We start from the raw sequence: 17,086 nt of genomic DNA, 5'->3' as shown, positions 1-17,086 counted from the left end.
TAAAAAGAGGCCCGTCCTTTGACTGTAAAAATTCGACCTCTAAGAATTTACCCCAGAAAACAGAAATGAAGACAGAGAGTTCACCACGAAGATGTGCACTGCTTCGTTATTTAACAGAGAAACAACTGGAACCAAGCTGAGCACCGGGAATTGAGGACTGCTGGATTCAGTGAGAGCACAGCTATACCAACAATTCTTAACCAGGAGCGCGCGGCTGACGATCATGTGTCACTAAAACGTGCCATGTCGCTGTGCGTGCCGCAGCCCAGAACAGCATGTTGGGCATGACCTATTTAGCAGTCCAGTGACTGCGGTGTCAGGTGGATGGGAATGGCATCGGGCACCAGACCCCTCTCAAGAACAGGCCCCCCTGGATCACGTGGAGAAGCAGGACGGCACCAGCACCAAGTGGGTGATAGCCCTGCAGCAAGGGGAGGGGGCCAGCCACCACTCCCTCAGCGCCAGCCCTCGTGACGCAGAGCCCTGGCACACAGCCAAGGGAGGAGACCTGCCAGCAGCGCTGGGACACATCGTCCAACTCCAGCAGAATCCGGAGCAGCGCTCGGTGCCACGGGCACGGGATTGTCACACTCTCCAAGACGCCAGAAGGCTGTGAGGCAGGGTGTTTCCACCAAGAGAGACCAAATGCCTCGTGTCTCCCTTGAGCTTCTGACTTGGCCAAAGAAAGCGCAAATCAGTTGTATTCTCCAATGACTCGATATGCTCGTTTATCAAGACTGAACTTCTATTTTGCGATTCTGTCCATATAGACACAATTCCCTGGGGATGATGTTAATCACAGTGAATATTTACCACATGCGTTTTAGAAAAATTGGAAATAGTGGGGACAGGAAGTTACTTCGAGAGAGCTCCAACATGCCACTGAGCGGGCGGTCTTTCAAGACAGAGCCTTTGGGGGCGCCTGGGTGGCTCAGTCGTTAAGCATCTGCCTTTGGCTCAGGGCGTGATCCCAGGGTCCTGGGATGGAGCCCCACATCAGGCTCCTCCGCTATGAGCCTGCTTCTTCCTCTCCCACTCCCCCTGCTTGTGTTCCCTCTCTCGCTGGCTGTCTCTCTCTCTGTCAAATAAATAAATAAAATCTTTAAAAAAAAAAAAAAAGACAGAGCCTTTGTACTCAAACAATTGGTTCATAAAAATGAAAGGAAAAAATGGAAACTAGTAGCACAATAAAGTCCAGTTGGAAGAAATAGAAGCACATATGTCATTGTGAAGTTAGAAGAAAAATCATTTGAAAGCTCTGGACCTAATTTTGAGGGGATCCTGATTCCCTTATGACCTCTGACTTTGTGATTGATCTTTTCCTCCTGTGGTCCAAAATTTCTTCTCTGCTTTCTGCATTACAATGGATGACTTAGAAACCCAATAATAGAGCCTGCCAATATTAACAGATGGTGAAGAAAACGGCAAACATCTCCGAAATTAGGATATAAGGAATTATATCTTCGAGTCAACAGGGCCAGCAGGATATAGGGCGACCTTTTGAAACTGAATGGCCTGCGCATATTGCCTGGCTTAAGGCAGATTTTGTGGTTGCTGAAATATCTCAAAGGTGATAGGAAGACAGGGGTGGTGTAGTGACTCTGGAACCAGGCCACCTACACCATTGAATGGATGTGTGGCTTGGGCAAGCTATTTCACCTCTCTGCCTCAGCTTCTTCATCTGTAAAATGGGGATTGTGATAGCCCTATTTCATAGGGTTGTTGCGAGGATCAAAGCACTTGGAACAGTAAGTAAACCATGTGACTGCTAGTGTTATCTCTAGACTATGAAATCCAAGTAGAAAGAATGGAAGCCAGAACATAAGCTCGGCAAGATAATGGACAAGATAAGGACCAATCCCCTCAATTCTTGCAACCAGTGTCTAGCACATAAGCAGATACTTAATAAACATTTGTTTAATGAATGGAGCATTCTCCCTCTCCCTCTCTCTCTCTCCATATATATTATATATATATATATATATATATATATAAATAATATGTATGGTATATAATGAAACACATTTTCAGAACTTAGGAAATATTGTTTCGTGCACTCAAATTCTTACCTGATCACTTACAAATCTGTCGAGAATGAATTTACAAAACTAATCCATTGCCATATCCATGAAAAAAATTAAAATTTCCTTTATAACTCTATGTTGAGAATCAGCTCAGAATGTTACCAGTCCAATTCTATTTGAAAATACCTTAAAAACAAACTAAAACCAAGAATGCTCATTCCGGGGCCCTGGCCCCAGGAATTCTGATTTGGTTACTCTCAGGGGAGGGCCTGGGCATGTGGGTTTTTACAAAGCACCACGAGCAACTCCCTGATCCACACTGTCACTGAAAGTGCTGTAGGAGGACAATCAGAGAGAACCAGTGACAAGGCAAGACGCTAGCTGCTACTGACTGCAGAGTGAATCCAGGTGTGGAGTGAAAAGACTGAGGGGTAGATATGCCATGTTGTGAGGAGCAGGTCTCTGGATGTATTTATCAAGCACTCGTGCCATGCGATGATCTTAGGCACCGGGGGAAATCCTCAACAAAACGGCACAGCCTTCTTTTCTATCCTAGTCTTTCTGGAGACAAAATCAAATGCAACGGAGATTAACTACACACAAGCTTAATGTTCCCTTAAGAAGCAAGTGGGGGTGGGGCGGTGCTGGCTCGCTCAGTCAGTTAAGCATCTGCCTTGGGCTCCGGTCAGGTCGTGATCTGGGGGTCCTGGGATCGAGTCCTGCATCATTGGGCTCCCTGCTCAGTGGGGAGTGTGCTTCTCCCTCTCCTTCTGCCCCTCCCCCTGCTCGTGTGCACACTCTCTCTCAGATAAATAAATAAAATCTTAAAAAAATAATAAAAAGAAGCAAGTGTCTGCAGAGCTTTAAAGAAAGGCAACTGATAGAAAGAAGTCTTAGGACCTACAAAATGTCCCAAAGTAGGCAGCAAGACACCGATAGTGCGTACAATAGGGCTCTGAGAAACAAAAACACTGCCAGTTCCCACCATCTCCTTCTCTAATTTGCTTATTCTGTCTCCTACATGATATATTCTTAACCCATGCACGGTCCTGCCCACCCCCACCCACATATTAGTAATCCTAGCAACTAAACCTGATTGATTTTTCTCTGCTTTTCCGAGCCAAAATTTCCCCTTCAAAAAGCTATATAAAGCTAAAAGGTGGAAGCAACCCAAACGTCCATGGACAGAAGATGGATAAACAAGAATGGTCTACCCATACAATGGAATATTATTCAGCCTTCAATAGGAAGTGAATCCTGACCGTGCTACAACGTGGATAAACCGTGAGGACGTTACATTAAGTGAAATAAGCCAGTCACAAAAAGACAAATACTGGATGATTCCACTTAACACAGGGTCCCTACGGTAGTCAAATTCACAGAGACACAAAGCAGAATGATGGTTGCCAAGGGCTGCAGCAGGGGGAATAGAAAGTTGTTAAAGGGGTACAGGGTTTCAGTTTTGCAAGATGAAAAAGTTCAGGAGATTGGTTGCACAGCCATGTAAATATGCTTAACATTACCGAACTCTACACTTAAAAATGGTTAAGACGGGGGACGCCTGGTGTCTCAGTCGGTGAAGCGTCTGCCTTCGGCCCAGGTCATGATCCTAGGGTCCTGGGATCAAGTCCCACCTCGGGCTTCTTGCTCGGTGGGGAGCCTGCTTCTCCCTCTCCCTCTGACCCTCCCTCTGCTTATGCTGTCTCTGACAAATAAATAAATAAAATATTTTTTTAAAAATGGTTAAGACGGTAAATTTGATGTTACATGTATTCTACCACAATTAAAACTTGAAAAAGTAAAGGCTATACAGCCCCATTCTTGTCCCTACCACTCCCTCTTCCCCAACTTACCATTTAATCCCAACTTCCCATCCCCATCCTTTGCAACTTGGCTTTTGTCCCTGTTATTTTACTGCACTGCTCTCAAAAAACCCAGCAGATGTGTCTTCAGTTGGGACCCGAGTGACTCCCCTTTCCCCATCTGTCACCACTGCTCCTCTGTGCATTCTCCTTGCCCCATTTACCAGCTCTTCATCCTCAACTGGGGACACCTGCCCAGAGCTGTAGCCTCCCTTCTTCCCCCAGTTTCACTCCTGAAAGCCATCCCCCCCCCATACTCTTGACCCCCTTTCTGTACCTTCTGATCCTTATCTTTCACCTGGGCTGCACATTTCCTATTTCCAGGGGGCTAGAAGAAATCACCCATGGCATGTCCAAAAGGTAAAATCACTACTTGATGGGCTTCGTTACCTCTTCCCTCCAGGCAGAACTGCCTTGCCTTTGCCCAAACATCTTTTAACTGCTGCACCAATGTCTTAATTTGACTCACTTTTAAGACTGCCCAGAACCGTGCCCTGTGCTAATTAGGCACTACCGAGGCTAGAGTTCTCTGGGTATGTGCAAGGGTCTGCTGGTGTTCGTCTAATTCAGAGTTCCCAAGAGGCTGCCCAGGGTACAGATATTTGGTGTATTTGGCTTGCATGGTGTTGGCCAACACAGTGCTTTAAAACTCTGAATAAGTTGCCAACATTTGGAAACCAGGAGATTTGTCATAAAACTCCAGATCCAGATTCTCTTGAAAATTTAGAAGACTGGCAACAGTGAATCCACAGTTCTTCATGCAACTATCAGTTTTAGCAGTCACTCCTTTGATGGGTCAAGGGCTTGTCAATTTGCCCCAGTTTCCACCACTCTCTACCGCCTCTCTAACTCTAAGGCCTGCCGTAGCTGCCACTGATTGGTGAGCTTAAGCTGTGGCATTTCTTACACCTGGCTGTTTGACTCGTTTATGTTCCCAGCCCAGTCCTACCGGCCCGGCTGCTCAGTCCGATGTTGATTCAGCTGGTGTGTCCCTCCTCGAGCCAAGCATGTGGTTTCAGACTGGCTTTCAGAAGTCAGAGGTGGGGTCTTCACTTTCTGCACTCCCTGCCTTCTCCCACAAGACACTCCTCCTGAGACTTGTGGAACCCTGTCTTGGGGCTCTCAGCACAAGGCAGCTTTCAGCTCTGCGAGCTGTCTGGGTCTTTCTATTCCCTCTTTAATTAAGGTCCAGCTATTTGATATAGTGAGGTGGTCAAGAGTTCAGGCTCAGAAATGAGATGAGTGACTTTCTACCAAATGACTTAAGCTGGCTAAGATGCCTTTCTCTCTCATGCAAAATCCGACCGTCTCCTAAGGGTGTTAAAAGGAATAACTGAAACAATGCACAGACCGTCCTCATTACTGATGCTTAGAAAGTGCATAATTGGGGCCAGCCACCATCTTTCTCCTTCTTTATTTTTACTTTTGGATTTTGACATACTGCTTCTTCAGTTTTTATAAAACATTTCTTTTTGTTTTTTAAGATTTTATTTATTTATTTATTTGATGGGGAGAGAGAGAGCACGAGTAGGGGGGGCAGCAGGCAGAGGGAACGGGAGAAGCAGACACCCCACTGAGCAGGGGGCTTGATCCCAGGACCCCAGGATCATGACCTGAGCCGAAGGCAGATGCTTAACAACTGAGCCACCCAGGCGCCCCAAAACATTTCTTTAAAGCATCTAAACTCCTCCTCTTTCCCTAATTTTATTTTTTGTGATCTGCTTTTATCTCAATTTGCTAGTATAAAAATGCTAATTTTCTAGTTTTAAAATGTGAATCCTTGCCTTTAACTTCACATTACGGCGTCACATTTTTTTCATTGCTTGTAGTTCTTTCCCCCCACCCTGACTTAGTATTCTTATCCCATTTTTAACATCTCTTTTCTTAGATTTTTTGGTATGCTTCTGCTAGTCCATATTAGCACGTAGGGAGCAAGGAGCCCAGAACAGAGGGACTGGAGAGAACGTGTAAGGCAAGGGGGATGCCTGCTCCCCTTCTCCTCGGGCTTACCCCTTCACCCCTCCCCCTGTCCTAGTGGACCCCATTCTTTTTAGTATTTTAAAAATTTTTTTAGTATAGCTGACTGACATACAATGTTACATTCATTTCAGGAGTACAACACAGTGATTCAATATCTCTTATGTTATGCTGTGTTCACCCCAAGTGTAGCTACCATCTGTCACCATACGACACCATTACAATACCACTGACTACACTCCCTCTACTTATTCCCATGACTTATTCATTCCATGACTGGAAGCCTATACCTCCCTCTGCCCTTCACCCATTCTGCCTATACCCCCACCCCTTCCCCTCTGGCAACCGTCAGTTCGTTCTCTGTATTGATAGATATAATTCTGCTTTTCATTATTTATTCATTTGTTTTGTTTTTTAGATTCCACATTATGAGTGAAATCATATGGTATTTGTCTTTCTCAGACTGAGTTATAGCACTTAGCATAATACCCTCTAGATCCATCCATGTTGTTGCAAATGGCAAGATCTCGTCCTTTTTTATGGCTGAGTAATATTCCAGTGTGTGTGTGTGTGTGTGTGTGTGTGTGTGTGTGTGTGTGTGTGTGTACCACAACCTCTTTATCCATTCATCAATCGATGGATGCTTAGGTTGCTTCCATATCTTGGCTGTTGTAAATAATACTGTCATAAACATAGGGGTGCATGTATATTTTTTAAATTAGTGTTTTCATTTTCTTTGGGTAAATTCCCAGTAGTGGAATTACTGGATCATATGGTATTTTAATACTAGGTCATACCCTGAGCTTTGAGAGACTCACAGGTCTCACTGTATTGACAATACACCCTTCACATTAATGATCCTAACAGCCACACTTGAATAGTGCTTTTTCTGTGCCAGGCACTGAAGGACTCACAGGTATAACTGATTTAACCCTCACAAGAACCCCTTGAGGCAGGAGGCATTCTGATATCCGTCTTCCCGATGCGGAAACTGCAGTGTAGTGCGCTAAGCCGCTACACAGCCAGGGACGGAGGGCTGGGGCTGGGGCAGTGGGGCTGGGCTGTTCACCACTCCACTAGCTCCCATGGGTGAAGTGCTCAGCACAGAGCCTGTCCAGTAAGCGACATATAAATGCCTCCTGTTGTCATGATTAAAGGAGCTATGTTATGTCCCAGACCTGTAAGCCCCCGTATCCGCAAATACAACTTACAGAATGGTTTCCCCAGCAAAAGGCAAGAAGGAACAGGGAGAGAGCTACCCTGCAGCGTGGACCATCAGCAGGGAGGAGGGGAGGCTGGCCAGCTGGCGCACTCCGCTCAGGAGGCCTACCACACTCCCTTCCTATCGGTCTCAGCACGACAAATTACCGTGGCATGGACTTGCAGCGTCCCTAAATCCCTGGTGACCTCTTTTAAACTGTTTTGTAAATCACCTCATTAACTGAGCCAAGGCTTTTTGTATGGCATGATTATTTTCTTAAACTTCCAACAATCTAATCACACCAAGAACTAGAAGCTGTTTTTCTCTATCAATGCCTTGATAAGAGATAAGAAAGCAAAAGCAATTTTTCTAGCCAGTGAAAATTTGTTCCACCTTATCCCCTTTTCCTTCAGTTCCTTCAAATTTGAGACTGACCACTCTGCATTTCCAACACCATGAATTTAACCCAGATCCTTAACACTGGGACTCACTCATACCTCCCTAATTGTCCTGTTGCGTGTTCTCTCAGAACAAAACCCTTTTTCTCTTACAATAAGGCAGAACCAAGTGTTTTAGCCAAGTCCTCCCCGTTATTATGAGGAAATGCAGAGAACAACCCCAAAAGGAATTAAATCTTTTCCTAAAGCATTCAATTTCCATTGGCCCTGGCCTCCTCCAGCCTAGATTCTGGCACACTCCTGCCAGCATCATCCTGAGGAGCTCTCCCCATCCTCCACTGTCTGCTGATGTCTGCCTGTATCAAGTCTCACTGTCCCCTTGTTGTCTTCCCTGAGGATGAGGGTCATCTTCTCAGAACTCTGATGGAAAGTCACAAGGGCCTGGTCTCCAGTTGGATACACTGCACAGAGTTTCTCAAACTGCATATTAAATATGAGATTGCTTTAAAGTGACTTTACTCTAGCATTCCTACCAGTGCACATACACACCTGATCGGGCAGCATTAAAACATGCTACCTGCATGGTCCAAACTGCATATTCTTTTTTTTTTTTTTTTTAAGATTTTATTTCTTTATTTGACAGAGAGAGAGACAGAGAGAGGGAACACAAGCAGGGGGAGTGGGAGAGGAAGAAGCAGGCTCCCAGCAGAAGAGCCCGATGCGGGACTCAATCCCAAGCCCTGAGCCGAAGGCAGATGCCTAACGACTGAGCCACCCAGGAGCCCCTCAAAAAGCATATTCTTTCTGGTAGGTGGCAGTTAGGTTTGAAAACCACACTCAGCACAGACAAAAACATGCTTCCTTTCTGGATCTCTCAGCAACATGTCTGGGACCTGACCAAAAAAATTACGCCTGGGGACTGTAATGTTTTGGAAACAATAACCATCAGACAAGTTGTCAGCCACCCCCTTAATGAGCTCAGAACCTTGTCTGAATTGTTTTGTACTTTACTATGTTCCCATCTCTCACACTCAGTTGAGTGCCACAAGCAAAACGATAAAGTTTAATTTTGGAGTCTCAAAACCCTCTCATAACAAAGTTCCCCAGTGCTTTCCCAGGCTCCTCTCTCACCTGAGCCTGACCCACTCTATCTCTAACCATACCTCTTTCCAGATTTCTCACTCTTGAAAGCACCCCATTTAATACTTACCTGGTCTGCACAATTTCTCCCTGCTTTTCAGATGTCATCTAATGAGTTAATCAACCAAGTAATGGTCTCACTATGAGACAAGTCCTGCCATCTATGTATGCAGATAAAAAGTTGTTTTGGAAAATTGAGGTGTAATTTACATGAAATGAAATATACATATCTGAAGGGTAGAGCTGTTGATCAGAGTTTAACAATAGCAAAATGCATGTTTTAAGAGTTGCATTTTTGGAGAGTGATTGTCATGGTGGGCTGTGGAGCCAGAGCCATCTGTTGGAGTAGAAGACTTGGAACCATGTAAGAAGAGTGGTCCGGGCCTGTTCTGACCACCCACTGACCATGAGCCACTTCCCCTCTGTGCCCTCCATTTCCTTGCTGAAAAATATTGATTGGGTCAAATGGCTACTGAAAGCCCTCTTGACCTTATTCTGTCACTAAATAGGATATTTAGGTAGGCAAGTGGACAAGATGGGAGATGTCCTTGAACGCTCCCCAGGAGGGTAACAGCCTCACTGCCTGGGCCTTACGCTTCATTCAGTCTGCGCTGCTTTTGTGTAGACCACGGTTTGGCAAGCCAGGGCAACTCTGAGGCAAAACAGGTTTCCCCTGTTTTTGTTTAGCCCTCGAATTTAGAATGGTTTTTACATTTTCAAATGGTTGAAAAAAAATCAAAAGAAGAATGATATTTCATGACGCATGAAAATTACATGAAATCCACATTTCAGTGCCCATAAATAAAGTGATATAAATTGGAATGTAGCCACGCTCGTTCATTTACATATTTGCCTATGGCTGCTTTTACACTACAATGGCAGAGTCGAGCTGTTGCATCAAAGACCATGTGACCCCCCAAAGCTGAAAATATGTACTATCTGGGCTTTTACAGAGAAAGTTTATAAACCCCTGGTTTAGGCCATTTAGGTTATAGACTTTGGGCTGGCAGATCCCTCCCCTCCCATGTTTAAGTGTTAGTGGGAACACGGGCACTATATACACAAGTAAATCAACATTTTAGGGGGGAACTTTCCACTTTGTAGTAATGAAAAGAAATGCAAAATAGAGTACACTAATAAAGGGCCCTTTTTGTTCTTGCTAGTAGAGCAAAAAGAAAAATAATAAAAATACTAGCAAAAAGACTAGAGAAAGCAAGAACAGTACAGTATAGTTAACATCACTATGAACTGGTTCACCTCTTCCTTCAAACAATCCGGCAGAATTATCAGTCATAAAAGTGTTCATACCCTTTGACCTAATAGTCCGACTCCTGGAAATCTATCCTAAGGAAATAATCAAAAGAACATAAACACTGTGTCAAGATGTCTGCATCAGTATTTTTTTAACAAAATGTTGGAAACAACCTGCTATGTTTAGCAGTAAGAAATCAATCAGTAGATTATGGTTCCTTAATTCAATGAAATATTATATGCCCAAGTAATAAACACAAAGACTAGGTACATGAAACAACATTCTACAAAAGGCTATATAAAAACTAAGCATGATAGATAAAGTTTTGAAAACATCATGAATATGCAATTAATACTAAGATGAAGTGTTACAGAAAAAATATTGTATTTGTGAAGCCCTGTGAACCAGCTTTGACAATTCCCCACACACTGTCCTTAGTCCTTTAATAAGAAAAAGCCTTTGTAGGCGAGGACAGCACACATATCCAGAACGCAGGACAGGAGTGAGCCTCTGGGAACATGTTTCTTACAAACAGAGCAAATGATGATTAGTACTTTGGTCCAAATCAATTTATACCTGTAATCTCCACTTTAGAAAACTCAAATTCAACTCATCTCATTGCATACGTGAAATATGTACAGCTGTCTATATGTCAATCATGCCTCAGTAAAGTGGTTGAAAAAAAAGAAAAAACCCAAATTTCTAGTTTTCATGAACCTTAAGGAACTAACAGGTGACTAAGAAAAAAAGAGGAATTTGTTCCTGATGAATATACAAATTAGAATCACTTTAGTAATCCAGCCATTGTGTCTACCAATATCTTTAGGCTTTGGTCCTATTTCAAAGCATTCTCTTTTACTAAAAAAAAAACCCTTTATTTTTCTCTTTTTCCATTTAGTCCAGGGCATTGCAATCACCGGCCCATAAATCAAATTTAAATAAGGAATGAATAGCATCAAATGCTTTCCATCAAAACTATACATGATTTTCAGAAGCTATGTATAGGCAAATGTATTTTGTTCCTACCATCTTGCAGAAAGGTGCTGAATAGGAAAAAAAAAAAAAAAAAAGACTAAAACAGTAATGGCCTGACTAGAGGAAAAAAATCCTGCAAAAGAAATATGCCAACTAGGGGGGAGAAACACACAAAATACTTCGATGCTATTTGTTCTTATATTTTTATGATACTCAGTAGAGCCATACACAGTGGTCATATTCTTGTCTCTTATCTCCAACATGACCCTTTTGGAGAACCGTGGAAGGCCTGGCGCAAGTGGGAGGGCAAAACTCTATGCCTCCTGGGGATCACAGGTTCATCTACTCACATGAGTTTCACAAACTAGGAAGCACAGTTTAAATTTAAGGCAGGCCTGGAAATAACCCAAATGTCCATCAACTGATGAACGCATAAACACAATGTACTCTAACCATATAGTGAACTAGTAGCCACGAAAAGGAATGAAGTACCGATACATGCTACAGTGTGCATATACCTTGAAACATGATGCTAAAGGAAAGAAGTCAAACACAAAATATCACCTATCCTATGGTTCCATTTATATGAAACGTTCAAAACAGACAAATCCGTAGAGACAGTAGATTAATGGCTGCTGAGGGTTGAGGCGGGGGGGCAGTGATAGCTAAAGGAAACAGAGATTCTTCTTGAAGTGACAAAAATGTTCAAAAAGCGACTGTGGGGGCGCCGGGTGGCACAGCGGTTAAGCGTCTGCCTTCGGCTCAGGGCGTGATCCCGGCGTTGTGGGATCGAGCCCCACATCAGGCTCCTCCACTATGAGCCTGCTTCTTCCTCTCCCACTCCCCCTGCTTGTGTTCCCTCTCTCGCTGGCTGTCTCTATCTCTGTCAAATAAATAAATAAAATCTTAAAAAAAAAAAAAAGCGACTGTGGTGATAGTTGCACAACACTGGATACAATAAGAAACAGTGAATTGTATACTTCTAACAGATGAATCGTACGGTATATAAATTATATCGCAATAAAGCTATTTAAAAAAATTTTTTTCAAAGCACGCCAAAGATATTAACTAGGCAACAAGCTCTTAGTGTGGTTAAGATTCATGAAAATCACCGACGTTAGTTTTATGCTTACTGTAAAGAAAAACAAACCCTAACTCAGTCTTATTTCTATCAAGACAGATCAAAATTTTCAGTATTTTGAACACAATGGTCCTTTTTAAAAGCTTAGTACGATGAGCACTGAACCCTTTACAGAAGATACAATTTTAAAACATTACATTTCTCACTAACCACTTTTTTTGTCCCTTAGGCAACTATTAGAACCAAGTTTCAAAGGATTTGAAAACATCAGAAAGCTGAAGAGTCACTGCTAATACCCAAGAAGAGAAAAAATCCTTATATTCTTAAAGAAAAAATTCACTTAGAGAACAATGGTTTCTTATCCAGAGAAAGTAGAGAAATGTGTTGAAACTTTTCCTTTTTAAATTTCATTCTTACTAGGAAGCTTTATACTCCTTAGAAGCTGCTTCTCATCCATAAAGGAGAAACTCATATTCCTGGTCTTATTCTTCTTCAAGAAGGCATTTTTCTAAGATATGCTTGTAACCTCACGGGAATGATGCTGGACACCCAAGACACCTGGGTTCCCCTTCTCTCCTGCCAGCCTTCTCGGCACCTCGCACGTTCCCTCTCGTCACACTCTTTGCGCTCGCACGACTGCGTCTGCAGCCCGCAGCACAGTGCCTAGGACACACCGGAGGCACTCAAGATATAGTTATTGAATTGAATTCAGGGCTTCGGGGGTTTTCTCACTTTAAGTTATTCTCATATAATATGTGAATCTATGAAAAAAAAAGTTCCACACAAATTTGAATAACCTTATCGAGAGTAGACGAGCACATTATCAGACGGCAAGCCACACCACAGTTTCCTCTCCCCATGCCGAAGCTACTGGGGGAACAGAGAATCTACTTCTCAGACATAACTGCCCTCCTCCTCGTGAACTTCGTAAATGAGTGGAAGTTCGTAAACCAGTCCCACATGAAACAGTTAAACAGGGAGCTGCTCTCAGTGTAGTGGAGAGAAGGGTGGATTGGAAAGAACTGAGTGGATCGGGGCTCCCGGGGCAAGGTCATCTCCAGGAGCATCGGTAAATCACAAAGCAGCCTGCTGGCCAGGGTGTCGTGGAGATCAAATGAGAAGGGGCGTTCACAGGTGTTCTACCAACCCTGCCAGGGAGAGGAATCCGGAAGCAGGAGGACCAGCAAGGGCATGGGGTCGGGGAGTGGGCAGGTGCAAGGAAGAGTAGCAGCACCAGGGGCTACTGGAAGGGGAAGCCGGAGAGGTGGAAGGGACAGGGTAAACTCCAGAGGGCTCGGGCTGCGCAGAGCCATGCCGACCACACCCGGTGTCGTAAAACCAGTGATCAGTGAAACTTACTTAATATTGAATTTTCTGTTTTGAAAACAGTTCTTCGGATTCCCAGCCTCATCGTTCCTCCCAAATTGCCGGGGTTGTGTTCAGGCATATCAATCACCTTAGAAAACAAAACAAGTCTGGTTTTGCCATCTTATACAAATGTCATTCCCCACATTTCAAGCTTTACTTTTATCTTTTTTTTTAAGATTTTATTTATTGACTGGACGGAGAGAAAGAACACGTGCACAAGCAGGGGGAGCAGCAGGCAGAGGGAGAGGGAGAAACAGCCTCCCCAAGGAGCAGAGAGCCTGATGCGGGGCTCGATCCCAGGACCCTGGGATCATGACCCAAGCCAAACATAGACACCCAGCAGACTGAGCCACCCAGGCACCCCCAAGCTTTACTTTTAGAGTCATGATCATGGGGTAAGGATGTTCCCTAAACAGCAAAACCTGATCGTTCCTTCCAATTTTCTTATTCAAATACAGCCATGCTTTACACACCCCTCAAGGCATGCTTCCTTTTCGTCTCGGCTTCTCATCTTTCATTCAAATCACTTGTAAAAAATTTATCAGGAGCCTCTTTATGACCTTCCTCCTGTCATTACTCAAGCTGTCAGTTCCAGGCAATGTTCACACTTCAAGTTCTGGACTTCTGGGACCTCTCACTTTGCTATTCACATCCCTCCCCCACTGCCCACTTCATTCCCTAAAGATTCTCCATAAGCAAATCTGCCAATCCTTGTGGGAAAGTACACCAAAGATACTTTTTTGTAGAAAACCTTAGAAGGAGTCCTTTAAACAAAAAGGGGGGTGATGTCATCCATTCTAGCACATTCTGTATGTCGTAAACTTAAGGGCCACCCTGGATCTCTCCCTCTTCTTCATCCCTCATGTCCAATGTGTCCAGTCCTATCAATTCACCCCCTCCAGACTTCCAGCATCCATCCACAGCTCCAACCACCACCCAAACCACAGCCCCTCACCTGGGCTACAGCCAGAGCTTACCAAACGGCTGCCCCGAGTTCACATGGCCCCAGTCTACCCTGCACAGTGTAGGCGAAGTAGTTGTATTTCCCCAGCTTGAAATTCTTGACTGCATGGTATCAGCCCAGCCTAGTCCTCCAGCCTCACGTTCCAGACCGTCCCCTGAGTTCTGGTCGGTGTGGCCTTCCTTCTGTTCCTCCAGTGCTTTCCTCCCCCCATGGCAACTTTGCACGTGCTGTTTCCTCTGCCCAGAACATTTCCCATTCCCCTATCTTCTTTTCTGAAATTAAACCAGCTTCAACCTTGACAGCTTAGCTCAACTATCCAATATGAACTCCTACGGGGAGCTAATATTCCCAGGCGCCATAGCCTAGTCAGGACCCCCTATCTCTGCACCCCTCCCACAGTGCCTCCCTCAGTTCATGTCTGTAGAGTGCTTTGTGTGTCAGACTGTACATCCTTGAGAGCTGGGCCAGTGCTGTTTTTTCTTACATGGCATTCCCAGCCTCTCGTAACTATGGAACAGGCCCAGGTACACAATGAATGAATGTATGAAGGAAGGAAGGAATGAACTCAGACCAAACAATTTCAGATTTATCTTTATGATTACTTCACAGAAATTCAGAAATACATGATTTTTATGAAAAGCCCGTTCTCGTAAGTCATTTCTCTGTTTTCCCAGATCTCATGGTTCCATTTCACCTATTGTTTTTTTAAGCTGTTAGACTATAGTCGGGCAAGTTAACCTGTTCTGATAGAACTGCTCGGGTTTCCCTCTCATAAAACCTGTCATTCAGTTTTGTCCCCCATACCTTAACTGCCACGTATTATCTATAGGAAGCCTGGACAACTAGAACTTCCTGAGGTCAAAATTTTCCTAGAACTTGTATGATCTTATCAGCGCTCCAGAACTTTCCAAGCCATTTGAACCCTGTGATCCAAGGACACTCTAAGAGTCACGGAAGAGAAGGGGTGGAGAAAAAACTTGATTACTCCCCTTGTTGGATGGAGCGCACAGGTCTGAAGTGCTCTTTGCCTTCGCATCTCTTTCCTATCTTCTTTGGTTGGCTAATTATGGCTAGATTAAGTATTACTGGAGTGAGGTGAGAGAGGGCATCAGCTTCCAGTTCTCAAAGCTGAGCTGCTTCTAAAACGCCCAGCCCCTTATGCATTTTCTAGGAAAGGGCAGATAAGACTGCACTACGCACCACAGCCTCAATCTTCGCTTATGTTTAAGACAACCTGAACCATGGAGGAAGAGCACAGTGATAAACCCCCCCTGGTTTCGCAGAAGTGTTCTGTGATTGTTCAATCCACCCTTACTTCCTGTGTTGGGTTCTTCTGCCCAGGAAGAGTCTCTGAACCTAGTTTGTGCACTTACTGGCTTGCTTGGTCTTCAAGAAATGTTCTGCTATGAACCACTAAGAAAACTCAAATGACCCACCCGAGGACAGGAAACATGCCTTTCTGCTTACTTGAGATGAACTTGGCAAACACAAGACCAGAACATATTTTCAAAAGAAAAAAGCAGTGGGCACAGGGGTGGCCTGAGGGCGTTAAATATTCCTCCAACATAAATGGAAATCTGGAAATCTCTGAGAGAGCAATATGAGAATATTACTTAAAAACAGGGAGGTAGGGGGCACCTGCCTGGCTCAGTCAGTAGAACATGTGACTCTTGATCTTGGGGCCGTGAGTTTGGGCCCCATGTTGGGGGTAGGGTTTACATACATACATAAAAACAATAAAACATGGAGGTAAATATCAGAAGAAACAGCTGGAAGACTTGAGGGTGGCAGAGGGGGTGTGAAGATTACTAAATATTTTCATTGCAGGCCTTTTGGAACATGTTGGCTTTGTAAACTTTGTGCATAGTATTATTTTAATGAAAATACAAATTTAAAGCCCAAACAGTGAAATATATTATTTCGACCTTCCACTAGGGTATTAGTTCACATTATCCCTGCTGTTTTCAGAAGCAGTAACTATAACCTTCTCCTGAAATGATAACACAGAAAGAAATCCCAAGGAATAGCAGCCACAATGATCCTCTGATTAAAACGTGTTAGCACAGAAACCAGTGGAGAAGGCAAAGAAAATGTCAGAAAAGATGGGGGAGCGGAGGGAAGTAGCTTTCCAACGCCGAACAGTGTCCCGAACATCAGTGAAAGGCGAAAAGCAGAGCGAGAACGAGCGGGAGAGTTGCTGTTCTCTCTGGTCTGGCTCAGGAGGCCTCATCCGAAGATGCTTATCAGACCCTCAGGCAAAGGACCCCCAGGCCGGGCACAAGCTGGTGGAATACAAACACACTGCAAGGGGAAGGTTGGGGAAGGTAGAGAACACAGTTCATTTCTGGCCAAGTCGGGCCCAACCAGCTGCCTTCAATTACAGGTCCCTCCCATGACCTCTGAAGTTGGCAGTATGACCGACTGCCTCTCGGGTTATAAGCAACCTGATTCAGCAACAAAATTAAGGAAAACATCTTTGTGCCTGGTATTCCTTCCACGAAAAGCCTGAGAGACATCAGTTTCAAAACATATCCTTTATCATTACTGGGGTAGTTAAAAAAAAAAAAAACTCTCAAGGCTCCTGGGTGGCTCAGTGGGTTAAGCATCTGCTTTCGGCTCAGGTCATGATCCCAGGGTCCTGGGATCGAGCCCCGAGGTGGGCTTCCTGCTCAGTGGGGGGCCTGCTTCTCCCTTTCTCTCTCCCTCTGCCCCTCCCCACCTATGCTTATTATCTCTCTCAAATAAATAAAATCTTTTTAAAAAAATTTTAAAAACCCTCAAATACGCTTTAGTTTTAATCCTGACATTTCCAAAATACCCTAGATTTGCATCTAGGAGGAAAAA

The 17,086-nt window shown here is 44.1% G+C and overlaps 1 protein-coding gene across 4 annotated transcripts in view; it reads right to left on the bottom strand.

Moving 5' to 3' along the window:
- CTPS2 (CTP synthase 2) overlaps positions 1-17,086 on the bottom strand; it is a 98,924-nt gene that overhangs the window by 23,532 nt on the left and 58,306 nt on the right. For all 4 annotated transcript variants that reach the window (XM_087860163.1, XM_087860160.1, XM_087860161.1 and 1 more), the window contains exon 14: positions 13,270-13,366. In XM_087860163.1, the coding sequence (XP_087716289.1) occupies positions 13,270-13,366 (97 nt within the window). The remainder of the gene's footprint in view (positions 1-13,269; positions 13,367-17,086) is intronic.

Source organism: Ursus americanus, chromosome X (genome assembly GCF_024610735.1).
Source record: "Ursus americanus isolate L20-20 chromosome X, mUrsAme1.1.p, whole genome shotgun sequence".
Classification (NCBI taxonomy): Eukaryota; Metazoa; Chordata; class Mammalia; order Carnivora; family Ursidae; genus Ursus; species Ursus americanus.
This window is presented reverse-complemented; position numbering and strand designations above follow the sequence as displayed.